Source organism: Microchirus variegatus (genome assembly GCF_963457635.1).
Source record: "Microchirus variegatus genome assembly, chromosome: 14".
NCBI lineage: Eukaryota > Metazoa > Chordata > Actinopteri > Pleuronectiformes > Soleidae > Microchirus > Microchirus variegatus.
In genome coordinates this window covers 18,499,441-18,526,608 of record NC_139815.1, presented here as the reverse complement: position 1 = coordinate 18,526,608, position 27,168 = coordinate 18,499,441, and the positions used below count along the sequence as shown (strand labels likewise).

The following is a 27,168-nucleotide window of genomic DNA, read 5'->3' as shown; positions in this document are numbered from 1 at the left end:
CAGTACAAACTCCTGAAAGGCTGCATGTCTCTACACAATGTCCCTGCTGCTCTGGTTAAAACATTAAAAACACACATTTAATGTGAAGAATGAATACCCACTTTCAGAAAATCTTTTATTTCTATACTTCCCCATTGAGACAGACCTATGATCATGGCCATATTCACGTACACTTTCTCAGGACCACCTTCATCACCTTCTGTGCCACACTTTCTCAGGACCACCTTCATCAACACCACACTTCCTCTCTTTACTGCCTACGTAGCTGTTCACAGAGTGAGTTCTCGTGTTTATTTTTTTATCAAAACTCCTCCTCTGCGCTTCGACAGCGGGACTCTTTGAGCAGGGTCAGGCGAGCCAACACCTCAGCCACCGACAATTCGCCATGGACTTTGTTGTCCCTCGTGCGAACATTGACATTGTTAGTCATCTTCTCCTTCTCTCCGACCACTGCCAAGACACAAGAAGACACAACAGCTTGACACGGGCCAAGTCACACCACACAAACACAGTTATCCTAACACATTTTCTGCTCTGTGGATGGCATCCTGGAAGTTCATTTGCTTTATATTACATGTATTACTGACCAACTGACCAAGGATTGAATAGTGTGATTTACCAAGAACCTTACAATTAAAAAGTCTGGGCCAGGGTTTCACCATTGGTTCCATCATACCATTCACAAACCTATGCATTTTGGTGTCTTTTTATGTCTTGATATGCATCTGCTGATGGTGCAGAGTGCCAGGAAATGTGGGAGGAAAATGAGGGGAAAATAATGCAGAACAGGTTCTTAGGCCAGGAATTCGGTAATGTGTTTGGCATCAGTGACGATACATATAATATGTAGACAAAAACGACAGGATAGTCTTTAAATCAGGGGTCTCAAACTGGCGGCCCCCCACTTAATATCATGGTATAATGAAAAAATGGCCCACGACCTCACCGTCTTTTAAAACACAGTAGCTGAGGCACAGCTGCCAGTGAGGTGGTTGAATATAATATAGGTTTCCTAGCAATGATTTTAATTGCAGTAATAAGACATTTGGTCATAATTATCCCATTATTAAATGTATCATATACAACATTAAATTACATATATAAATACACTTGTTAGGGCCCGAAACGGCTCCTGGTACGAATTGTAATTACAGTTGTCCACACTATTATTTATGTAATTTAAAATACATGTCTGTTTTTGATATGAATACATTAATTTTGCATCATAAATAGTATTATTCAGTACACATGTGATATGATGATGTAATATGGTCAACAGTTGTTGTTTTTTTAAGCACTTTTTGTTCTCTAGGCCGGCCCCCTCTTGATCACAACAGATGCCCCCAGGTCATTTGAGTTTGAGACCCCTGCTTTAAATCAAAGTGAACTTCGCTGATCATTTTTCCCCTAAATGTGGGGTGTTTAATGTTCCTTTATATTTATAGCCACTACAATTACATGTACTGTAGTATACTGTATATCCTATGTCTGGAGCAGCCTGGAGTAGTAAAGAGGGTGGTGAAAATGCTCTCCAACCTATGTCCAATCAGTGCATACATAGCACACTTCCTCACCAAGAATGAAGTTATATTGGGCCAACTGTGCATTTCGGATTTTCTTGTTCAGAAGACAGCTAGAGTCCAGGTCAGCATCTGCCATGAAACCAGCTTCTGTAAACTGCTTACATACCTGACACACAGAAATACAAGTCATTAGTGCAACCCTCTTATAATTCTACAGCTCAAAACAGTGCACTGATTATGCATTGCCTTAATTATATGATCATATTAACTAAATGAAAAGTGGTCAAAACATAGAAGATGAATACATACACTCTTGGCGTAATCCTCACAGGATGGGTTGACAGGCACCAACATCACCTGACGTGGAGACAGCCACAGAGGCCTGGTGGAGGGACAGACGGGCGAGAATTAAATAATCATTATGCCCGGTTAAATATTTAAAAAAATAAATGGCAGAAAAAAAGGCTGGCCACCCGTCAACACCTTTTTAACCTAACCTAAGATGATTGAGAAGACAGAAAACAGCCTCACCATTTCCCTGCATAGTTCTCCGTCAGAATGGCAATCATCCTCTCCACTGAGCCCAAGATGGCACGATGGATGATGACTGGTCGCGCTCTGTCATCCCCATCCTTCCTGTAAGACATGGCACATTAGAGAGCACATTAATAATTGTTGTGAAATAAATAAGCAGCTATGTAATATATTATCATCATTTGGCACCATTGGCATCATTGTGCAAATGTTTTTTTGTTTTTTTTATCATAATAAAGTCTATAATTTTTTTACCATAATACTGTAAAAAATAAAATTCTATATCAGGGGTTTCCAACCTCTTTGACCACAAGGACCGGACAGCAAATTGTCACATTTTTGATGGATGAATGCGAGAGAATGAAAGCTACATCCTTATTACTGTGATTGCTATGGCAATTACTTATTTTTCTCCCCTATTTATCAATTAACTAGTTCCTCATACTTCAACATAGAAACTTATAATTCAAATGAATTGAAACACAATCCAAACACACTGTTTTTTATGCTACTTAATAGTTCCGCCTGCTCCCAACATAGAAGCTTCCTTCAAACTTCAGTGTTCACAAAAAGTGTGAATTTCATCCCTCGATCCAGCTCTTTCATCACCTTCACATATTGGTCACAGTTAAAAATTCATGCATTTTCAGTGTATTCCAAAATGTTATTGGAAATGGTGCGTTTTGCATGGAAGGTTCAGTTCTGGAGTGGATGACATCACATGCTAGGGTGGAGAGAGGTTGTTCAACTTGCTTTCCAGTTCACCAAAATTCTCTCTCCATACATGATTTTCAACCAGTGCATATACCGGTTTCCTACAACATGACTACCAAAGCACAGTGACCTACAGAATTTTAACTGCAACTCTCTGAGTTTCCCCACAGAGCACACTGTAAACTTGACTCTCAGGCTAAAACACTCAAGTCCCCAATATTAAAACAGCAATTTCTCAGCCTTTTTTGACAAAGCCTTCTGACACTCATGGTGAAGACATTTCAGCAAAGCAAACTACAGTCTTCTCTGTGTGTCAGTATCTCTGTATTTTTATTTTTTTTATAAATGGAGCTGTATCTCACAAGGTGCCATTGCCATAGCAACCACTAACTGGCAGGGCTGATTCAAATCAATAGATTAGACTGCACACAGCAAATATTCAGTTAAAAGCTAAAATGTCTGTCGAGTTGTTGTAGAGTGCAGTAGCAGAAAACGCAATGCCAGTCAGTGACGCAATACATTGTCACAGCTCATCATGCACTGGTGCTCTTAAAAGGGACACAGCATCTGTTTAGCCACCTGCAGTATATAACACACCGACTCTGCAGTGCACCAAAGCTTTAATTGAGTTGACTCACCCCACAAAGGTAAGGTTGAAGCGGATAGGCAGCTGGAAGTCAAGTTGAATGGTCGCACATTGGTGGTAACGTCCAATTGCGTCTTTGATCTGAATGTCAATCTTCAACAGGACAGAAAGAATTACAGCCATTTCCAAGCCTCAGGAAGTCACGTTTATTGTGCATTTCGGAGAAAATATCAGAAATGTTCTAACCTTGGGGCCATAAAAAGCACCATCTCCTGGGTTTAATTTCCATGGCTCCCCAAACTCATTCAGGCTGTTTTCCAGTTGCTGTCAAACATGATAAACAACAGGTCAACATACTCTGCCTTGTATACGTTTTCAACATTTTCACTGTGAGCCCTTAGCAACTGGACAATATTCTCTTGACAACATATGACCTCGAGGAATACAAAAAAGTGACTCATCCAGTAGGAGATAAAGTCTTTCATTCATGTTATCCTTTCATACTTTAGAGAAAGTCTGATGAACAAACATGACATTTTACCTTCTCAGCCTGGTTCCAGACAGAAATATCTCCCAGATACTTTTCTGGACGAGTGGAGAGATGAAGCTGGAAGGAGAAGCCGAACACATCGTAAACACAGCGGAGGAAGTCCAAACAGCCCTTCATCTCTGACTCGATCTGTGGCAAATGATAGGAAAAGGGAAGAAAGAATTTAGGTTTGCATGTGTTTAAATTATCTTGTATTGTTCCATAATAATGTTAAAAATCCTGATGTGATCACCTGGTCCATCGTGCAGAAAATGTGAGCGTCGTCCTGCTGGAAGCGCCTGACTCTGGTCAGCCCAGTCAGAGTTCCCGACAGCTCGTTTCTGTGGAGGACCCCGAAATCTGCGAGCCTCAGGGGGAGCTCCCTCCACGAGCGAGGCCTGTGGCTGAACATCAGGCTAAAAAGGACAACCACAGAGAAGGAATTCAAATAAATAAGACATTCATATACTATGAAAATAATTTATTAATATCACTTCTCTGCCTTCTTTCTCTCGAAATTTACCAGTGCCCAGGACAGTTCATTGGCTTGAGAGCAAAGACGTCGTCTTCCACAGGGAAGGAGAACATGTTCTCGCTGTAATGCTGCCAATGACCAGAAGTCTCCCACAGTTTACTGTTGTAGATGTTGGGGGAGGCTACTTCCTGAAAGCCTCTTCTCCAATACTCGTCCTAGAAAAACAGCAAATTTGCTCTGATTTGAGCACAATCACGACTTCTGACACAAAACCAAGAGAAACTGTAATAAAAAAAGAAGGAAAAGAACCAGTTTTGCCCATTTGATGTCTACAAGCTAAATATTTAAGGTCCTGTTGAGCTGTGAGGCAATTAACTGTGAATATGAAGCAGGAAGGGATTGAAATTTGGTTTAAAAGAAGACAAAAAAAAAAAAGAGGAGATACAGTCCCTGAACGCAGTGTGCTTAGTTACAACTGGCTGCACCAATGACTGCCATTGCATTGTTGTCATTGCACAGCACAGCATATTCTCACTTATGGCACCATTGAAGGAAATGCACAGCATGCAGGTTTTTTTTGTTTTTTTTTTAACACAGGAACTGAAGTGACGTGATAATTATCTTGCACCATATCTGTGCACTAGTTTTCTTGGCTTGGCCTGGTGTGTTGATGTTAGCTGTGAACGTCTTCAAGATGTCAAAATGTTCTCTGCAAATACATCACAGAGCCATACACTCTGCGTTGCTCAAGATTCTGATCATGAATGAGTTTCTCTCTAGCCTACGTAGTGATGTGATGTACTGAATTTTCACCTTAAATCTAATGCAACACGGAATCTATCACCCTGGGAGGAAGTCAACACTTTACTTCAATGAACACGATTGAGCTGCTAAGCATTTAATGAGAGGCACAATCTGAAGAAGCTTCACAATGAAGCTCGAAAACATCTTTAGAATGGTTATTCTAAATTCATTCACTGGAGTTTGACAGGAAAAAGCTCAATGGATAGGAATTTAACTGCACTGTTAAGGTCAGTGTTTCACTTGTAGCTCCTTTGTGATTGCCTGTTTTTGGATCTCTATTATGGACAAATGAAAATGTGAAAGCGTGTGAATAAAAAAACCAAACAACCCTTAGTTACAGCAAAACAGTAGGAAGAAAAGAAAGAGGGTTTTGTTGTGATGAAGCACATTCTACTGTCATTCAACCACATGCCTTTTCAGGGATTCTTTTGTGCGACCACACTGTACAACACCACATAACCCACACTCAAACCATATCTCAAGGCTGTTTTGTACATGTTGCACTAAAAAAGTGTGTTTATACTCTATTGTCTTTCTTATTTATTCAACATTCTGGTTTTAATGTATTCGGTAACACTTTAGATTAGGGAACACATATTCACCATTAACTATGTGCTTACTAACATGCATACTAGCCCTTTATTAGCACGTATTTAAAGCTTATGTAGGAAAAATCTTAATTCATGTTGTAATAGAGGTAGAATAAGGTTCTGATGCTTAATGTGCTTAATGACTACTAATAAAGTAAAGCTAATTATATATGTTAGTAAGCACATGTGCTCCCTAATCTAGTGTTTCCATGTGTTCTTATTCCCATTTTCCATATGGGATGTGCAATAAAAGTACATCTGTAGCTTGCAAACCGAGGCCTCAAACCTCCACAGAATGATATTCACAGAATTCACAGAACACTGTTACTTTTAATAATATTGGCTCTGATTTGCATTTGGTCACATGCCTACCCTGATGAACTCAGCAAGGGTGTTGTAAATATAGGCTCCTCGTGGCATGAAGAAACAACTGCCTGGACTGAGGTCATGGAAGAAGAACAGCTCCTGATCCTGTGAGGCAGACAGAGAAGACAATTTAATGAATTCATGTCCTTTTTTCCTCTCCGTGCAGGTAGAAGCAGAGGGGAAACTTGTCCAGGCACAGCAGGGGGGTTACCTAATCACCGCATAACAGTCCATCTGTCTGTGTCTGACCACTGAAGTGTGCCTGTGTGTGTGTTTCATTCACCATTCCCTTAAAAAAGATAATGCAATATATTCGTTTACAAGGTGTCTACATCTGCATAAACTCAGATCATCATCACCTAAATCAAAGCAAAAAAAAACCCCCAAATGATTAAATATTATAATGACTAATGTTTTGTCTGGTGCATTCGAAAACTGAATTAATCCGTCTCATAGAGCGCTCTCAGGGCTAATGAGAGACGAGTCGAGAGACTTCATTAACATCAGTCCATGACAAAGAAAATTAACATGTACAGACACAGAGATGCAACGTGGACCGAACCATGTGCAGCGTATTATTTAACAACAACCAAATAAGAATATTATTATATAATATTTTAAGTATTTTCACAACATTTCAGTACCTATTAACTATCACTTGTATGCGACAGGCTCTGGAAACGGTAGGAAAAAAAATCCATCTACTTTTTAACTTGATAGATAACTGTAAATGATCAAGAAGAGCCTTTAAGGAGGATCAGTGGAGAACCAGGATATTTCTACTCTAGAGAGACAAGGGTTTAAAGTCTGGCTCATTCATTCATAATTCATTGAGAGAAGCCTCCTCTTCCTCTATGTCCTCAAAAACTGAGGTATAAGAAAGATGCTTGATCTGATTTATAACTACAGCAGACGGATCCCTGCTGGGGCACATGATGGGATTTTTTTTTCCCATCTAACTGCTTGGCTGTGAATTTTTTATTTTTTTTGCTTCCACAACACACTGACCAAAAGAAAGGGGTCACTATTTGAAATCACGCCACATAACATCTTTACGACGTGCCACCTTTGTCACCTCCCTCCGACTGGCCTGTACGGCGATAACTTGACTCCCGCGTTTAATATGGAACCATGTTATAATCAGTGCTGATTGAGGTGCTGCTGTCTGCATCTCCCATGCTGTGGAACCAGCTGGGACTCTCAGATGACTCAGAGCTTGTTTTTTTGTCTTTTCAAAGAGGAAATACACAGAAACATAGCGCCCTCAGCTGGCAAAAAGCAGCACCAGATGATTTACAGCACGACAACATGGCTTTCATCCACACGAATTGGTTTCCTCACACCTTTAAAACCATAAACCAAGACTCTCATGAGTGTGAAAATGCCTGCAGAAATTAGATATCAGCTATAATAGTAAACAATATAAATCAAAAATCATTTTGCTCAAAGTTTTAGTCTCTGGTTTAGACCTGGGCTCGCCGGTTGGGCTTGAACATGACTGCATACAGTGACTTTAGAGCTGCAACTAACGATTATTTTCGCAATCGATTAATCTGTCGATTATGTTCTTAATTAATTGTTTGGTCCATAAACTGTCATAAAATGTTAAAAAACGTTGATCAGTGTTTGTCAAACTTGGAAATGAGGATATTCTTGAATATCCTCAGTTCAAAATTTGAACTGAGGATATTCAAGAATATCCTCATCATTAAAACTGAATCATTTAAGGATTCAGTTTTAACAATTTCTTTGTTATGTGGCACAAAGAAACGAAGAAAAATTCACATTTAAGAAGCATAAACAATCAGAAATATTATTTTAACAATGAAAAAAGCTTCAAACTGATTAATCATTTATCAAAATAGTTGACAATTAATTTAGTAATCGATTAATTTTTTCAGCTCCAGGTGACTCACTTTGCCAATCTTGCGATGGTCTCGGTTCTTGGCCTCCTCCTGAAAATGTTCCCACTCCTTCAGCATCTTTGAGTCCGGGAACGAAATCCCATAGATCCTCTGTAGTGTCTCCATGTCGGAGCGACCCTCCCAGTAGGTGGACGAGTTCTAACGACGGAGGTAGAAAGTCGTCAAGTCGTTACTTTTCCCGAAAGACACATTTTAAATAAATTAGACCCCGTGTGCAACTTGAACATACTTTATAGATCCTCATGGCCTTGATCTTGCCTGTATGTCTGACGTGGGGACCTCTGCACAGGTCAATCAATGGTCCACATCTAACCAGGAATATTAAGATACACAGCAGTAAATATTATATACATATATATCAGAGAATAATAAGAAAATAATTAGAGCTGAAAAAAAAAGTATTGATCATTAATCAATTACTAAATTAATCAACTATTACGAAGTTAATCGTTAGTTGCAGCTGTAAAAAAAACATCTGACAAACTAACCTGTAGACTGTAGTAGTGGGGGTGGTGACTTTCTCGTTCAGAATGCGACACTTGAATTTGTTGTACTGAAAGATATCGAGGAAGTTAGAGGTATTTCAGGGGCAGAAGGAATATTCAACACACACACAGAACACTGTTTGTCTTGATTAAAAGATTTCCTAAGAGGTTAATGGAACAAAGTAATTTTATACATACAATGTCAGTCCATTGATTTTCATAAAGAGATGACTAATATACACCAAAAGCTCTCTTTCTCACCTTAAACATTCTCAGAAGTGTCTCCTTGCTGATCTCGAGCCTCTCAAAGGGCTGTTTTTCCTTCATCACAGTCTTACACAAAGTCTCCAGGTCCCCAAACTCAGTGCTGGACACTCCTCTGAAAAACAGAATCATTCAGAGGGGGCAAATATCGATATATTGATCAACAAATTAAGTTGAATTAAACCAGTTTCACTCGCTGGGCATCACTACTTCATGTCTCCTCATGGTGGCGCTGCGTAAATGAATGAGGGACTTTATGCAATATAAGGCGGATATCATGATATATCACTATATGATTGTCTTGCAATACATTGTTTTTCACCTAATCCTTGTATCGTAATTTTTTCGCCGGAGTTTGTTTGTTTGTCTGTCTGTCTATTAGCAACATAACTTTAAAAGTCACAGACGGGTTTGGATGAAATTTCCAGGAAATGTCTGCAATGGGACCAGGAACAAGTGATTAAATTGATCCATAGACATTGTCACTGGTTACAACACTCGCTGTTCGACCCAGGCGTGATGGCAGGGTGTATTTTGTAGGCACTGAGCTGCCTCGGCAAAGGTCTGCGCTCTCCGAGTGCTTTTCTAGTTGGTATTGTGGACCTTGTATCGCATATATCGTATCGTGATTCCCAGCCCTACCAAAAAGCTTCACATGTAAAAGAAAATCTAGCGAGAACAGTAAAGACATTGAGAGTGAAAACTTTCTCACTTTTCTCCATCGAGAAACATGTCGTAGTAGAAGCCATTCTCTATGGGCGGTCCATAACATAAACAACCTCCAAAGAAACGCTCCATTGCCTCCCCCAGGATGTGAGCACTGGAGTGCCAATAAACCTATGGGACACATGAAGAATTTAAAATTAAACCAAGTATGAATTAGATACTGCTGTACAACAGAATAAGACAAAAGTCACTTTATTTATGCCCATAGGTAGATTTATTTTTCCGTTACAAACAGCAGACATTACATAATAATACCTGAAATTAAAACATTATCAACTATAATTTATAGTTCTGTTCATTAAAAATGTTCTTTATACTCACAGCCTGAGCGTCCTCGTGGTCAAAGCGCAAGATCTCAAGAGAGCAGTCCTGTTCGAGAGGTCTGTCCAGGTCCCAGAGCTCACCATTCACCCGAGAAATCACAGCATTGTCAGCCAGGCCCTGGCTAAAAGACGAGTGCAACATGGTTGTCTCAGTATTTGTGTCCAAATGGAACACATCGATTTATATCCCTAACAAAACAGTCTGGAAAACATACTGAAAAGCATTAATTACATTGATCACAATGGTCACAATGGTCACTATTAGCTGATAATATAACTGCAGTGTGAACAGACTTTGTGAAATACTGTCGTGAAGGTCTTGGCCAAAGGTTCAACCGACCTGATATCACAAGCACATTGGTACGGTGTGGTGACCCAAGCTTTGCCTGCCACCTTTCCTCCGTCCGGCAGCTCCACCGTGATGGGCTTGCCGTTTGTAGCTTTCTTGGCCAGGAGGGCGTCGTTCTCTCTCTTCAGCTCCTCATAGAGGCTGAGGCGATCTGATATGTATGTGGGCCAGGGTTTAAGCTACAGTGGGGAAAAAAGAAATAACAAATAAGAAAAAGGATAAAGCGGGCGAGAGGGGGAGAGAACAACACTTCTGTTCCTTCTCTAGCTCTCTTTACAGGCTCACAACTAAATCTGTAATGTGACTAGAGACTGTCAAACAATAAACATAATAAATAACGTCCAAAACATCATCATTGTGCACTAGCATAGAAGTCAAAGAGGAGCGGCCAAGGAGGTGGCTTTAGTCAAAAACAAGTTTTTCCAGTGATCCTGCCTACTACAGCTTTAAGGCCACAGTATACTTCTCCGACTGCTTAATGCGTAACCACGGAGACCCCTCGAGCCTTCATAGTTCTCTGCGTGGTGCCGGATATGCACTGCAATTTTCCGCCCGATCAGTAGGGATCGCTATGCAAGGTCGTTGTTATCTCGGCCTGTCCTGAGGACCAATTGCAGACCTTGCCATCTCCGTTGTCCCTTGACGGAGTGACGGACACTTATACAAAATATTTTGTGAACCCGGAGACGACGGAGAGACTCTCCGACAGCCTCTCCGGCAACGTAGAGGGGCCTCCATATACTATGTAGAGCACTATACGCAGAAGTATACATTGGGCTTTAAACTCAAATCAATAATTCTGAAAGACAAGGAATACAACAGAATAATCAATGTGAAGAAGTGAAATGTGACAACATTTGTCCCTGTTAGTGTCATGGCTGAATGAGGGCAACTTCAGGATCTTAAAAAGGTTAAAAAATAAATAAATAAATAAATAAAAAAAATCACCTCTTTCACACCAGAGTTTCCTTGAGCCTTATCCTGCTTCTTCTTCTCCTTGTTCTTCTCACCAGATTTGAGTTCTGGGGCTGCAGCCTGTGAACAAACAGGAGACTTTATGAAACGTTATGAGCCTGAACGTAGAACAGTGGACGTGGCCAGTGCTTGCACACACACATGGTGACACAGCTACAGTTATCAACTACTTTTAAAAAGGTACGCATATACAACTGCTTACATAAATATATAAATCAGCCCGTCACATGGCTGCAACACAGTGTCGGCACGTAACCATGGTCATGATGACCCACTGATGTTCAAAGAGAACGAGGTTCTAGCACATGGTTGTTTGTGCCAGATCAGTTTTTCTAAACTATTGATTTCCTGGGACTTTCATGCACAACCATCTCTTTATGCGGGATATAGAGAGAATGGCACAAAAAAGGAGAATATCTAGTGGGCAGCACTTCAATAGGAGAACATACCCTGTTCATAATGAAGGTCAGAGGAGAATGAACAGACTGCTTTAAGATGATATAAAAGCAAAGGTAACCTATGACACTGATTCAAGCACTTATTACAACCAAGGTATGCCGAATACCAACTCTTTTATCCTTGAATCAGATGGGCTACAACAGAAGACCACACTGAGTCACTCTTTATTTTTATTAGGTGTCCTGTGTACTGAATGAATGGGAATGGAAGATCAAGACTAGAAAAGCGCTATATGAAAAGTATAAAAGTAGCAGGAAATATAAATAAAGTACAGATATGTGAAAAAAGCAGGGCTATTCAACTAAAATTTCCAGAGGGCCAGCTTTCCTGTACTACTATTTTGTGTTGCATGTACAGTAAACGGATACAAATAGATACAAAATGTTTTCAATTATTTAACGCGTATTTACTGAAATGGCTGCTAGTTGCGTGCTAAAAAGTTAAGTAACAAAACCGCCAACATTCAGGTGCAATACAATTTGCACCTGCGGTCACAAACGGTCACAATTGCCTCTTACAAAATTAGAGGTAACAATATAAACAACATTAAGATGCAATGGCCACAATAGGCTATTTTTGCAGAAATATAAGTAACAGTACTAATAATATTCAGATACAACTGCTACAGTTGGCTCTTAGTGAAAAAAAAAAAAAAAATATTCTGGTACATACATAGGCTGCCGCGAAGTGCCAGAAATAGGCGAATCTACGGTTTTATTGGCTTTTTAATAATACATTCATTATTTATGGGTCAATGGACCACGGGCCGGTCTAAATTGCTTGAAGGGCCTGATCTGGCCCCCGGGCCTTAAGTTGAGTAGCCTTGCAGTAAAGTAAAGCCACTAACCTAATTTTTGTTCGAAGAAGAAATAAATTGTCTTGTTTATAAAGCCTCACCAACACCTTATAGTCTTAACGTTAACTATAACCACTGAATATCCAACACTTTAATTGTCAAAACCTCACAAATTACATTCTACTGGACTTAATGGTCAAGCGTGGGCAGCTATTTCTGGAAATGTGGTGGTATAGTTTGTCATTTCAGGCCCGTTACTCACAATGGCGGCACTGGGTAACATAACATGCTCATGCTTTTCTCTACCTTATCACAACTGCCATGCCGCTTGTTTGTCTGCTTCTCTTTACTGTTGTTGGTAGTTGTTGTTGTTGTTTTCTCTGGAGCTTTGACACACTTGGCTCCTTGTTGCCTCCTTCCCTTCGCCTCCTCCAGCCCCAGCTCCGCCTGCAGACCGCGACGGAGGTGCAGTAGCCGGTACCTGAGCTTCTCGTTCTCGGTACGTAGGCTCTCCAGCGCCGGGGAGACCGCGGCATCATCGACAGACACCGGACCTTGGCTCAATCCTTCTCGGAGAGCGCAGATTTCCCCGGTGAGAAGCTGGATCTGCTCCTCCTGGGCAGATAAACGTGCTGCCAAGCACTCGGCCATCTTTAAGTGAATGAGGGGTTACAGACAGCGACGGCTCACTTCCGGTGAGGGTGTGCTTAAAATAAAAGCCCAGAATTTAAATAGGTATAGTTTTTTTTTCTTCTTTTTTTTCTGCCTCCTCTCTATTGGCTCAGCTGGCATAAACACGACACTAACGTTTGCCAAGACATCACAAGACAGAGAGACGACCGTTGAATTTTGAAAGTACATAATGTTATCACGTAAAACACTCCAATATATATTAGTTGGGAATGCTGACTTTCAAAATGTTGTACATTTATTTATTTGTTTGTTTCTAATATCTACCAGGGGTCGTTTTTATTAAGAACAATTTCTCCTATTATTTGCAGTAACCTCGTGGTGACGCCTGGGGGCAGTAACGTGTTTTCCTGACGACAGCGTGTGCTGACCGATAGTCCCGCCTATGACCACGCCCCTCTGCCCGACCTGCGTCCATGTAAACAGTCGATCCTCATTCATGTGTTGTGGACTTATCAGGCTGCAGGTAAGTGGCTTCCGTAATACCTCAGTTGACACTTCTGACTACTCAGGTTCCATTTATTAGAGTAACAGTAACCCACACTTGACCAGGGACGCTGCACTAGTTGCATACATGTTAGCTAACAGCCCCCCATACACACTTGTTACTAGCTAGCTAAAAAGTAAAGCGGGTTACAGCTCCCTAACTGATTACTAACATGAATACATATCACTGTACGGTTTAATACCCTTAAAATACGATTGCTGACCTGTATTCGGGATAAACCAAGCAACAGTAAACGAGGAAATGATGAATTAAACGTTATAAGCAAATTAGTCACAGTGAGGGCCAATTCACTTTCTCTTTTAGAGGCTGCACCTCTTTATTATAGATAATGTACACGTCAACGTTGCTGTTATAAGTTATGGAAACATGGCTTAATGTCTGTGTTTTGTGATAATGAAAGTGATAATGATAAACACACCCCTGAAATGAAGTGATAACGATTGGCTGACTTTAAAATGTAACCATGTATCAAAGATCCTGTTGTTAAGACAAAGGTAATACTAACAACACCATCAGGTGCAATGACTGAAGGCTCGATGTCCACAATGAGGCTGTACATGAAAACAAGACATACATTACAAATACAAACGACATCAAAATGAAAGAAAAATCTGGAGCTTTTGGAGTTTAGTTCAGATCAGTCTATGCATGTGCTGTCTAAAGCAATTTGATCTTTGCAGCACCATATCTTCTTGGGAACTTTGATGTTGCTGTTGTCAGCATGGCCTCAGCCTCAAGCTATGCTCCCCCAAAACTGTCAGACTTCATCCTCACAGAGCGGCTCGGCAGTGGTACTTACGCGACAGTCTATAAAGCCTACAGAAAGGTGAGTGTGTAGAGTCTTGGAATACACCACACACAGCAAACTCAAACATAATCATTCATGTTTCAGGTTTCGTGTTCTTATCCAGTGTCATATTAACTATGTTAATTATTAATAGTTTATTGGCAGCCATTACCACTTGCAAGCACTATGTGAAGCCCAATTTTGTTTTGTGGTTAAAAGTGAAAGTTGAAGTCTCGAGTTCCTAACTGCTCTGATTGCAGGGAGACAGTCGAGAGGTGGTGGCAGTGAAGGTGGTTGAGAAGAAGACCCTTAACAAGACTTCTACAGAAAACTTACTCACTGAGATTGAAATCCTCAAGACTGTGCGCCACCCTCATATAGTTCAACTCAAAGATTTTCAGGTGAGTTCAGTTACACCTCTTAGATTGTTTTTCTAACTTGTGGAAATAATATGAGCATAGGAATAGCTTTGTCAGTTTAAAACATTGACAATTTTCATCTTGGTAACATAATAGACAAGCTGCTAGTCTTTATTCATGGCCAAGACAGAAGAACTCAAAACAGACAGTCTTACTATATAGATTAATTATAAACTTATAGATTTCTTTTCATAAAAGGACATCTCTTTCATTAGTGGGATGCTGAGAACATATATCTGATTTTGGAGTGGTGCTCTGGTGGAGATCTCTCCCGCTTCATCCGCAGCCGCAGGATTTTATCTGAAAGTGTGGCTCGGCGCTTTCTGCAGCAGATAGGTGAGACATTTCCAGACCTATTTGCAAAGAATGTTCCCGTTACATTCTCTCGTTGTCAGATATTAAGGAAGTGTAGCTTGGAACTTGTGCCCATTGTGAATAAAGTTAAACTGGCTACGCTACAACTTACATTACAACCTGTGTTTACAGAATTATAAAACTTAGTTAGCAGTTCTCACATGTAAATTGTTTGAAAAACTTGGTTTTCTTTTATTCACACAGAAATCTGTGTTTGAAAGTTGTCATGGTTAATGCACGCACAAGAAAGCAAAGATATGATGATGACTTTTAATGTGCTAGTATATTTGCACAGGGAAATTATTAGAGTTCCCTGGTGCAGACAGTGTTTAGTATTGCTATTACTCTCATTATATCTGTGTACACAGCCTGTGCCCTCCAGTTTCTCCACGAACGAAACATCTCACACCTGGACTTGAAACCTCAGAATATTCTTCTCAGTGGCTCTGCTCTCAAACTAGCAGGTGATCTCATGTGCCCTGAAACCAGAGAAATCAAATCACTGTCACTGTTATTTTGGATACACTAAATTTGTGTACATTGCACTGTAAACATACTGTATATAAATGTTGAGCTTTGCAGGAGTGTTAAAGGACTTGTATTCCCTGGGACCACTCACAGTAAACATTTTTATTTATAATCTCAGATTTTGGTTTTGCTCAGTACATGTCACCATGGGATGAGCAGAGCGCACTGAGAGGTTCTCCTCTTTACATGGCTCCTGAGATGGTGTGTCGACGTCAGTATGACTCCAGGGTGGATCTCTGGTCAGTTGGAGTTATTTTCTATGGTGAGTTTCATTGTTGCAGTTCATAATCAATTAGATGAGATAGATTAAAGGAAAACCTGTATGGTGAACGGTGTAAATGTAGCTTAAAATCATGCATATCCTATATTTAACACCTTTTTCTATGAACAGCACACACATTTTAATCATGAATACATTGTAATAACTGCCTATCTTTCTACTTGTTGTTTTTATTTGAATGTAGAGGCTCTTTTTGGGCGAGCGCCATTCGCATCAAAGTCTTATGCTGAATTAGAGGAGAAGATTCGGAGTAACCAACCTATTGAGGTAAGTTTTAAAATAATCTTCCTTTGAATAATAATAATCTGGTTTCGTCATGGAGTATGATATGGCCTAAAATATATGATGTATGGAAATGTGGCAAATTACAAATATGACTAGTAGTAGATTAAACATCCTGAAGACCAGCAACTGTTTATATTCTGGGAAAATAAATCGACATCATGAAGCGACTCCAACTAAAGCACAGTGTTTCATGATTTTACATTGACATAGCCATCCAAAAATATAATCAAAACATTTCCTCAGACTATTTGTTTTCACTGTAAAACCACTAGATGTCATGCTTTCACGCTGTACTTGCCTTTCACTTAAGACGTTGTGGCATTAGAGGCTCTTGATGCACTTCATGCTCATTTCTTGTAAGATATCCATGCTTATTCATCATATCAAAGAGCATTCCTGAATACAAATAAAAATGTCTTAGTATGTTTGCAAACGCAGGTGTAGAACAGATATTTGTGACAATATAAAATACACAAATTGCCAAAGTTTAATCAACAAATAAATACAATTTCAATTACTAAGTTTGGTATGTATCACTCTCTGTTATTTATATGGCATTACATTTCTGTTTGGTTTTCAAACACATCAAACAGTTATGTCTAAACTCTTGATATTAGGAATGTTAATGCTCAGTTTAACTGCAAACTGGTAATTAAAAGTTGCTGCTGTTTTCAGATTTGCTTGCTACATACACAAACCACAGTTGGTTTGCCACAATAAAAACGATAACTGTGCTCTTGATGACAAAGGGTTTGCAAAACACTTGAGTTCTTGTGCTAAGCATTAGGCTCAGACTTTGGATTGCATTAGCATATGGTCCATTACCCAGGGATTCACACAGAGGGGTTTAAGGTCATCTTTTGACAGAAGCCAGTGATGTGAGACTAGAAGGTCTCTGGCAAAAATGTGCTGTCCTTTTCCTTTGGACTGCGCTGTGGATTGAGTGTAACTAAATAAGGTTGTGTTTTGTGCTTGAGCTCCCTCCTGGGACCAGGGTATCCAAGGACTGCAGGGACCTTCTGCTGCGCCTGCTGGAGAGAAATCCAGATGTCCGGATCACCTTTGCAGAATTCTTTACCCACCCTTTTGTGGATTTAGAGCACATGCCAAGTACAGAGAGCCTTGTGAAAGCGGTAAGAGAATAAGAAGAACGAGGAAGTATGTGCTGGCAAGTGGTTCGTGTTCATACGTACCTGATGTGCCTTCACACATGACTTTGAATGCATATATGAACTGTGTGTATTCAGTGATGCCAGTTCCTCTCTTCTCTTTCAGAAAGAGCTGGTCACGCAGGCTGTTCAGAAGGACCAGGAGGGGGAGAGGCCTGCTGCTCTCTCTATGTACTGTGCTGCCCTAGAGCACTTTGTCCCTGCTATTCACTGTAAGAGCAACAGCCACTCTCATATCCTGTTTATAGACCAAGGATTCAACAATGTACTGCCTTTTTTAACCATAATAAACTTGCAAAGTAAATTCACTAAATGAAACACCTTTCCTCTCTATCTTCTCCAGATGAGGTAGATCGACAACGTAAAGATGCCCTCAGGCAGAAGGTACGCCTGAAAACACTCCCTCCAATCACATTCGGATTACTTTCTGTTTTCAGTTGTTGTTTTTTTAACGCTCCAGTGGCTTTCACTTGGAATTAAATCTCCTCTATGAAAACCATATGGTGTAGATGGGGAGCATATGACGTGGTTGATGTGATTAAGTCAATGTAAGAGGTCTTTCCGCAGGTCAGGCAGTATGTGTCCAGAGCTGAGGAGCTGAAAGCCCTGGTGGCCTCAGACAACAGACTGAGCTTTGAGGAGGCCAGAACCTCCAGGGATGTCCTACGAGGTAACGCACACACACAGCTCAGTGCAGACACAGAGCCACGACATTCAGGCATCAACGTCACAGTTTAAATCAGATGAAGGTCTTTTTAGAGGAAATCAAAAAAATCAAATGAAGTAAAATAAACTCACATGGTGGAGTAGCGGCGAGCACTGTTGCCTAGGGATCTTTGCATGTTCTCCCCATGTGTGCGTGGGTTTTCTCTGGTTACTTGTTTCCCTCCCACAGTCTGAAAACATGCAGAAGTTAATTGGACACTCTAAATTGAGTGACCCTAGGTGTGAATGTGAGAGTGAATTGCTGTGTGTTGACCCCGCGATGGGCTGGCGACCTGTCCGGGGGGTACCGTGCCTTTCGCCCTGTGTCAGCTGTCGTTCATGTGGAGTATAAAGTGGTAGAAAATGAATGAAAGCACAAAGCTCTTAAAAACTATGGTGTTATAACACTGCAAAGCTCCTTTAAGTGGTTGTTCACCACTAAAGAAAGCAAAAATGTTGGATCCACAAATGACTCATGTAAAAATAAGTCATTTTGTATTCCCTTGCTACAGAGAACAGTGTCAGCTGCAGACTGGCTGCCCTTTCCTCTCTTGGGGATTTTGAGATTTTCTCAAGCACATTTGTGCTCAATTACCCTGTTCCTCTAAAATAAATATTGATAAATCTTTAAGAATCAATGCCTCTTTAGTCCACAATACTGGAGTCTTCAGATACTACACTAGACATGATATAAAGTAATACACAAGGACTCAATTTATTTTTTCTTGTTTTTCTATTATCTCAGAAATGTCTCGAGACCAACCACGACTGCTGGCTGCTTTGGAGATGGCCTCTACTGCCATTTTTAAGGTTAGACGGGATCAGTGCATGATGATAACTCTCTCCTTCTTTCACTCACTGCTTTCCAAACCACATAATTTTAAGAGAAATAATGAATCATACACAACTCATGGTCATTAGATGGTGTGTTATTTCTGTGACTAATTACAGACCGTTTAGGAGTGAAATAGTTTTATTAATAATAACATTTTTCAGTGGTAACTCACCAGCAGTATCTGTACTAAGTTTGTGGAATTATTGAAGTGCTATAATGGCTCAGCAGGAATCTATGAGATCTCATTTGTTCAACGCCAGTGTGTTCCTTTTGAATATAAACAACTGTGTGATTGAAAACACAAATCAACCATGAAAAGTTTTAGAAGTTAATTCACTGCTCAAAAAAATAAAAGCTGCTTGACAGAATAAAGGATGCAGCGTGCAAATGATTCACGAAGACCAGACAGAATAATAACAACAATTGTGTTGACTAATTGTTATTCTCTGATAGGAAGAGGGTGGAGCGGATGTTCATGAGACCTTGGACATGTACCAGCAGTGTTTAGGGGAACTACTGTTGGTGCTAGCAGGTAGATAAACTCTCCTTTACATACACAATGGCTTCATGGAATTATTCTGTCCTTTTCTGCTGTTGGTCTTTATCATTACGACCAAGATTTAAGTGCTCAATGCCAAGAACCCCTCAGTATTTGACACAATAAGCAGACAAGGACAGACATTCATATAAAGCGAGAAACGGAGACGGGTTTACATAATGGCTGCACAAATAAAATTATGCCGACCTAAAAGGCTGGAAAGAAGAGTCACAAAATGACTTGGATAGACAGCAAAGCTTTAGAGAAACTTAAGTGGAGACAGAAAGAGGAAAACAGACAGACTTTGAACCAGACAGAGAGAGACATTTAAGGAGATGCATATAAAAAGACTCTGTCTCGCAGAGAAGGAAAATAACCTGGTGAAAGTAATTTAAGTGGGTGAAAGACAAACTGACAGAGCGAGTGAGGTGAAGCAGCTTGGAGAGAGACAGGGACACTTACTTAATAAGGCAGGGAAACTACAGAAGAGACTCCAGTGACTCTCTTTCTGTGGCCTGGCGTTCATTAGCCCTGGCTCATGAGCTCATCTGGAAGACCGGGCCTAATGGAAGAGGTGGGATGGAGTGATCCACATGTGGCTTTGAGCCGGAATGAGAGCTGGTGCCAGCGCCCTGTGTGTGGTATGCTAGTCTTGCCATCTGCTTCCTATTCAGGCAGCACACTTCATTTCTTTGTGTTATTGCACACTGGAAACAAATAAAACTATTATCTTACTAATGGACGAGAGCTTGAATCATTCAGCTCAGGCCAGTTCCCGCCAAATTTCACCCATTTAGTGCTGGTACTTTATTATGATACTAATTCAGTGCTATTTAATGCCAGAATCTTGTTTTCACAACAAAATATGGCAGGTGCTCAGTATATTGGTTATTTATCTTAGTTAAAATGTAAACAACAAGTTTACGTAGGTTTATACTTATACTGGTCATAGGTAGAATATGAATCCATTTGCTACTCTGAGAGCTTTGGCAAGTTACAGAAACTCAGTGGTACCCAGATTTTGTATGTTGGGATGGACATAATCAGGAGGAATATATCTGGGTACATATCTGTGTGTGCTTATTATGTGCGAGTGTAGCCCCCCAAAATGGTTTAAGATAATATATGTGTTAAGAGGAACCCTTATCTTCTCTGTGGCTCTGTGATATACTATAATCTCATGCCATCTCAACCAGCGGCTCTTAAGCAGCACATCAGAGAACCACCAGGAGGATTGTGGGAAGAAAACATTGGTTCTTTGTTTGGCGAGGAGCTCTTTTGTTGTGCAGCTTTCCAACATGCCTTTGCCAACAGAATCCCCTTCTCCTGCTCCCCTCTCCTCTGCCCCTCTGTCACTCCTCCCCTGCTGGAGAACTGACTGTGAAAACTTTGCCCTACATAAGAATCATTTTCGCCCTTGAGCTCCCAGTCTGCATGCTAGAAAAAAAATACAATCTGGTAGTTGACCCCTTGATGAACAAACAAGGTGATTAGGTAGTGAACTGATTCTGTCCTGCCTTCATCTCCTCATTAATAATGTTTTTTCTCTTTCTTGGTGAGGCAGCTGAGCCCCAGGGCCGCAGGAGAGAGCTGCTCCACAGTGAGGTGAGTGAGCAGGGAATGGCTTCCGGTTCAGTGCTCATGGTACGAAGGCCGTACTTTTTTACGCCCCCAAAGAGCCCTCAGCTGATTATCTAGGTCTCGGAACACACTAGTTGCTCCATCACATGACCAATGGAGCACCTTCTTTTGGTCGTATGCGCTTGTTCTGTGTGGTAACAACCAAATAACACAATTTGTCATCTATACAGTACTGCTTCATACACATCGATCATTGTCCACTTCATAATTGGAAACCTACGGTGGGATACATGACCGTGTGAATAGAGTTACATACGTGTAGTGGAGGAATATAACTCTTGGAACCTTCAGCTAAAGTATTTAGATTTTTTTCCCCCTGAAACTTAGTCATTCTCAGAAACTGGGTCAGGACCCACACATTGGTTCATGGGAGATTTTTTTAGGTCATCAGATAAAATTGCTAATGTCTTTTCCCAATCTCCTACTTAAGATTTATCAAGTAAGGCATGCGTAAAATGGAGTTTTGATTCATTTCTTTCAAACATGCATCTCCTGGAAGTTTACCAATTCACTGTAATACAAAAACATGTCAGTACAAAAAAATAGTCATAAATGTCATAAGATATACAAATGAGCTCTTCCCCTGTTTAAAAACTAGGTTCCCATATTACAATCTCATAAATCACTGATCTAATTCATTAATGTTATGGTGCGTTTAGCTTCTACAGAGACACTTCTTTTCCCTTAGGAGGTTGTGGAAACAAAAACTAAAAGACTAAAAAGTAAGCGTTGGACTTACAAAATGTTTCTCCACAACTGCTGAATGTGTAGATAAAGAACTAAATATCAGTTTGTGTATCTAATGATTACACTGCACTGCATGTGATGTGATAACAGGTTGTTATTGCAAATCAATCATTATGATTTTAAACTCCCATTCATTACTAGAGACTAAACACAGTCTTTGTGCCGATTGAGAGCCGTCTTTGTTGAGTTAATGCGGATATTCAAAGTGTTACACATCATAATATAGTGTGTATATAGTTGGAATATATATTATGTTCAAATGAATGAATGAATAATCGGTTTTGATATTCAACAGTAATTCCTTTAACCACCAACATAAATACATGGGCCAGTAAATTTGCTCTGACTAGCACTGCAATTGTAAACATTAGCATTGATATTATGAACACTAGCATTGATGTAATCCTACGACTAACATTTCTGACCGGCTCATGTAAAACATGTGTGTACGGCTGCTGTTAGTGTTTGTGCATTGTTTAGCTTGCAACTAAGTCTAGAACAGACAACATTATTTCACCAACAAACCCCACAAGGGGCACGGAGGCTCGAGTGGGCCTCGTAGACCTCCCTATTTGAAGTTTTATGGTTGCTTGTCTTAAGTAAATTCAGATGCGGCTGTAATAATCTAACACAGCATTAGGGAGACGGGGCGGGGGATTAGATGGAAAGCATGTGTGTATGTGAGAACCCAAAAGAGCCAACACATGCTTGCCATGGCTGGTCTCCATGTGCGTTCACATCTACTGTAGAGCTCACTTTAGTCTTTCAAAGCTGTAATTCAAGTATCCTGGCTTCCCATGTGTGAGCCGCAGCTTTGATCTAACCAGCGTGTGTGGATGTAGTGCCATTATAGTTGAACATACATGAGGTCCTGTTGTCCTGTGTTTCGGTAGCTGCACAGTGAAGCATAAAAGTCACCTAACTGTTGAATGGTGAATTTATCTTTAGACTACTATGTTATCGGTTTGTCCTTTGCTCACCCCTGTAGATTTCTTCCACATTTAGTGTAGGTGGTGATTAAAGGAATTATGATTAAAGTGCTGTGGCTACATAAGTTTACGGTCAGGGCTGGATACTCAAAATCTGTGGCCAGACTGATTATCTACCGCAGAAGATTGGTGTTTTAAAGCGACATCATGGAAGCCATCAGTTAAGGTCTCCAGTCATTATAACCTCAGAGGTAGCTGCAGTAAAGCCCCAGGGCACTTGCTTCACCCCCTGTGACATTGTGGTGATACAACTAGGTATGAAGTTCAGCCAAGAACTTTCATCATCGCCAGAGCATTGATTAAAGTAAAGAGCACCCTCCAGCAGATGATGATGGCGCTTACGACTTGCACGTTTGTACCATGTGAAAAAAACCCAGAACATAAGGAATCAGATCAGCAGAGCAGATCACTTTAATCTGATTTGGACATGGAGTTTATGTCCACACACATCTTTAAGTTATTACGCCTCCCGCTCCAGTAAACAAGCACAGCTCAGAACATACATCTGGTGGTTTAAACTATTTTAAAATGGGGAGAGATATGGAACGAATCATCATCTACACCAGAGGGAATGGAGCTTATTAACATAACATAATGTACACAAATGGTAATATGCAAAAGCTGTAAATACTTCAAGTATTAATTCAACATGCTTAAGCCATAAAATAATTTTTAACGCTTTTCATTGAACTTCATTCAGTATTTGGTTGGTGCGACTCTTTTGGCCAAAACTTTAGATCATGTCTTCAAGAAGCATCGTATTGGTCACAAATCCATTCTGCAGCATGAAAACCGCTGTGAGCTTACAATAAAAAGAACAAGTCAGTTAATTGCTATCCGGCGTTAGCGGCACCAATGATGACAGGATTCATTGTCAAGTACTTTCAAATGTCTGCACACAATGTCACGACAGTAAATCCAGAAGTTAAGATTTTCCTGGAAAGAGTTGGATAGTTAGACCAGTCAACCGACACTTCCACCCCAAGAGATGAAGAAAAAAAAACCACTGATATAAATCAATGGAGGCAAGAAAAGCCTGCGCAAACATTTGCAATAGAAGTGGAAAGTAGAAATACATTTGTTTGTCTTTCCTGTCTCACCAGATTAAAAGCCTTATGAGCAGAGCTGAATACCTCAAAAAGGACATCAAGGTAAGAAACGTCCAGAATTGTAGACATCCATCTTCAGACTGCATGAAGAAATCTAAAAAGACACACATGTTGAAAAAGAGACTATGAGCAAAGCAGTACTCATCATTGTATGCTACAAATTCAAACCAAAACATAGTACATTACCGTTCAAAAGTGTGGGGTCACTTAGAAATGTCCTTATTTTTGAAGGAAAAAATCCCCTTTTTCAATGAATATAACATTTAATGAATCAGAAATCGCTCTATACATTGTTAATGTGGTAAACGACTATTCTAGCTGCAAATGTCTGGTTTTTAATGGAATATGTACATAGGTGTATAGAGGCCCATTTCCAGCAACCATCTCTCCAGTGTTCTAATTGTACATTGTGTTTGCTAATCGTGTTAGAAGGCTATTGGATGATTAGAAAACCCTTGTGCAATGATGTTAGCACAGCTGAAAACAGCTTTGCTGGTTCTTTGACGAAAGCAAAGTTTGAAGGGCAAAATTGTTATTTGGAAAAACAATCATTATTTCTAATCTTGTCAATGCCTTGACTATATTTTCTATTCATTTTGCAACTCTTTTGATGAATAAAAGTGTGACTTTTAATGGAAAACACAAACAAATTGTATAGGTGACCCCAAACTTTTGAACGGTAGTGTATCTAAAATGTTATTGATAGTATAGAAAGGGAGCTTAGCTTGTGACCGGAGGGTTGCTGATTCAAATCCCGACAGGTCCAGAGCAAATCAAAAATGTGGTCCAGTGAAAGAGCAGGTGATTTGTTGTATCGACCCCTAGAGAGAGAGAGAGAGAGAGAGACAAAGATATTAGATGTACATGATTGTAAAACCATTTCGGCTTTTCGTTATTGTCTGCTTGTTAGTTGTAGGTGCTTACTTGCATGTGTTTATTTTTCAGATGCAGGAGACTCAGCGAGACGTGTCCCTGGATCGAGAGCCTTTTGCAGACTCCGTCCGAAGCTGTGAGTCCCACTCTGTGTGTCTTTTGAAGAACATTGAAATGGTTGATGGAGGCTTAGTGAGGAATGGTCATCTCGGTCTGGTCATTTCTGCGAAAAAAACATTTCCACAAATAAAATATGAGCCATTCTCTTTCCTTCTGTGCCGGGCCTCCATTGCAGGACTGTCTGGCTCTTTGATTTCATTTCAGTGCTCTGTCCTCTGCCCTCTTGTTAAACCTACATAGTGAAAGTGAGAAAGTGACCAACACCCAGACAGCACACACACACACACACACACACACACACACATACAGTACAATTGATTCCTTAGTATTACATACTGTAGTATTCACATTACATATATGTCGGTGTCAGAATGCTCAGTGCATAACATTCCTTAGACTATAAACAAACTAGTACATTATATTAGAAGCAATATGTTATTTTTCATGTGATTTCCATTTGAATATACATGAATTTCCCCCAGCTGTAGCCTTCATGTACGCACCATTTTTTTTTTCCAGTATTTTCTGGGCTCAGCTCGGTATACCTAAAGCCGAGACAATATCCTGTCCTTAGCAAGAAATTCCTGGGGAAATGTGAAAAGTCGGGGGACTGGGGGAAGGGCACCAGTGATTCTAGAGGCTGCTCATGTTTCACCAAGAACGTGGTTTCTTACTCTGCTGCTGTTATTTTAATAATAAAACCATGGCAGAGTCAGCATTGTGAGCTGGAGCTGATCCAACAGCAGCGAGACTGGGAAGGGTCACAGCAACACCCATGTCTGTCTGTCTGTCTGTCTGGTGACCTTGGACTACACCAAGGCAAGACAACATGACTGTGTAATATTCACATGTTTACATTACGACGTGTAAGGCTGAGAGTCCAAGTCCACTTAACATGTCCCAGAAAACCCTCCGCGAGTCTTTGCAGTGGTCTCTCTGTGGTGCGATGCTTACAAAGAACTTAACAGGAAACTTGATGACATTTGTTGTATGTGCAGTTTATGTGGGTTCAGGCTGTGTGTATTCTTATATATAGCACTGTCATTACTAATAAATATATATAATATATCAACTACAGCTACAATATGCTGTACAACATAGGGAACATAGGGATACAGTTAAAAAACAATTACAGTCTATGAAACAATTATAAAGAGTGATTTATATCACCAGACAGATATTGATCGGAGTGAATATGTCAGTTTAAACCGCTGTTTTGAGATGAGATTTCAAAATGGATGGTAATAACGAACACACATGTATTGATTGACAAAAAACACACAGTGGTACTACTTGGTATGTTAAGCATGATGGCAGTAATTACATGTGAAAGGGAGGAAATGGCATTACAATAAAGATTACTTGTGTTTTCAATGAAAATGTGTGGGTTTTTAAACTAAGAAAAAGTTGTATGTGACGGGTGTAGCTACTGATTTCCTTTTTCTTTATTATTCAAAACGATTAATATGTTGTATGTCTTGAAAAAGTGAAACCTAACGCCCGCCGCTCTAATGTGTGTCCTCAGACTGCTGTTTGCAGTAAGCGTGACGTCGACCGTGACGACCAACTTGGGAACCCGGAGGATCAGGCAGCCTGGCATCGGTCAACCGACCAGGTTTCTGCATCACACCTGAATTATATTTAATCCTCTCAGTCTGTCTGGGTCCTGCCAAATTTTTGAAAGCGTTTCAATCACAATTTACAGTGCTACACGGTCATTTTATGGTAATAATGTATACGGATGTAATATTATGGTCATATTAATACCAGTAATAACAGAAAATGTGTGAAACGATATTGCACTGATAGTAGCCTATAATAATGTGCCTGGATATTACTTTGAAAATAACATGTATTGTAATATTAAACCCCTATTACCACACCAACAACTAATAAGATCGTATCACCATAATATTACATTCCTGTTACAAATGATAACCATGCAGCGCTTTCATATCAAGTGTCACCAGTATTTCTACGAGATGATTTGTTAGTTTGGCTGGTAAAATACTTGGTAGCTGTTGAATTCTGGATCTGCACACTGGTGAATGTGAAAGTTCCCCCCCCTGCACTTTACACTGTGTCGGTGCAAACTGCGTAGCCTCAAATCCACGCCATTGATATGCAAATGTGGGACAGCTTGTAATGACAATGCCACACTGTCATGG

The 27,168-nt window shown here is 40.2% G+C and overlaps 2 protein-coding genes across 2 annotated transcripts; one reads left to right on the top strand and one right to left on the bottom strand.

Annotated features, from left to right (window-relative positions):
• Positions 1-127: 127 nt before the first annotated feature.
• tars3 (threonyl-tRNA synthetase 3) lies at positions 128-13,080 on the bottom strand. The gene is made up of 19 exons (XM_083901166.1): positions 12,730-13,080; positions 11,142-11,228; positions 10,185-10,372; positions 9,843-9,966; positions 9,508-9,632; positions 8,793-8,910; positions 8,535-8,599; positions 8,276-8,354; positions 8,038-8,184; positions 6,128-6,226; positions 4,410-4,576; positions 4,140-4,302; positions 3,899-4,036; positions 3,604-3,681; positions 3,410-3,510; positions 2,055-2,159; positions 1,833-1,905; positions 1,575-1,689; positions 128-450 (listed from the first exon to the last, which is right to left on the bottom strand). The coding sequence occupies exons 1-19, from the start codon at positions 13,072-13,074 to the stop codon at positions 302-304; spliced, it is 2,466 nt and encodes an 821-aa protein (XP_083757292.1). The 5' UTR covers positions 13,075-13,080; the 3' UTR covers positions 128-301.
• Positions 13,081-13,564: 484 nt separating this feature from the next.
• ulk3 (unc-51 like kinase 3) lies at positions 13,565-26,629 on the top strand. The gene is made up of 17 exons (XM_083901244.1): positions 13,565-13,579; positions 14,302-14,447; positions 14,669-14,809; positions 15,043-15,163; positions 15,550-15,645; positions 15,828-15,971; positions 16,174-16,256; positions 17,252-17,407; positions 17,550-17,655; positions 17,787-17,827; positions 18,011-18,113; positions 18,894-18,958; positions 19,437-19,515; positions 21,086-21,126; positions 24,002-24,049; positions 24,953-25,016; positions 26,526-26,629. The coding sequence occupies exons 2-17, from the start codon at positions 14,343-14,345 to the stop codon at positions 26,540-26,542; spliced, it is 1,410 nt and encodes a 469-aa protein (XP_083757370.1). The 5' UTR covers positions 13,565-13,579; positions 14,302-14,342; the 3' UTR covers positions 26,543-26,629.
• Positions 26,630-27,168: the final 539 nt, after the last annotated feature.

What these genes read in the sequence shown, in the direction of transcription:
- tars3 (XM_083901166.1), bottom strand. Translation starts at nt 13,074, where the DNA reads ATGGCCGAGTGCTTGGCAGCACGTTTATCTGCCCAGGAGGAGCAGATC. An exon ending in CAATGTGCTTGTGATATCAG is followed by an intron (nt 9,967 to 10,184) that starts GTCGGTTGAACC and finishes CTCGTCTTTTAG; the next exon opens with CCAGGGCCTGGCTGACAATG. An exon ending in ACCATCGCAAGATTGGCAAA is followed by an intron (nt 6,227 to 8,037) that starts GTGAGTCACCTG and finishes TCTGCCTCACAG; the next exon opens with GATCAGGAGCTGTTCTTCTT.
- ulk3 (XM_083901244.1), top strand. Translation starts at nt 14,343, where the DNA reads ATGGCCTCAGCCTCAAGCTATGCTCCCCCAAAACTGTCAGACTTCATC. An exon ending in CTTTGTCCCTGCTATTCACT is followed by an intron (nt 17,656 to 17,786) that starts GTAAGAGCAACA and finishes TATCTTCTCCAG; the next exon opens with ATGAGGTAGATCGACAACGT. An exon ending in CCTCTACTGCCATTTTTAAG is followed by an intron (nt 18,959 to 19,436) that starts GTTAGACGGGAT and finishes ATTCTCTGATAG; the next exon opens with GAAGAGGGTGGAGCGGATGT.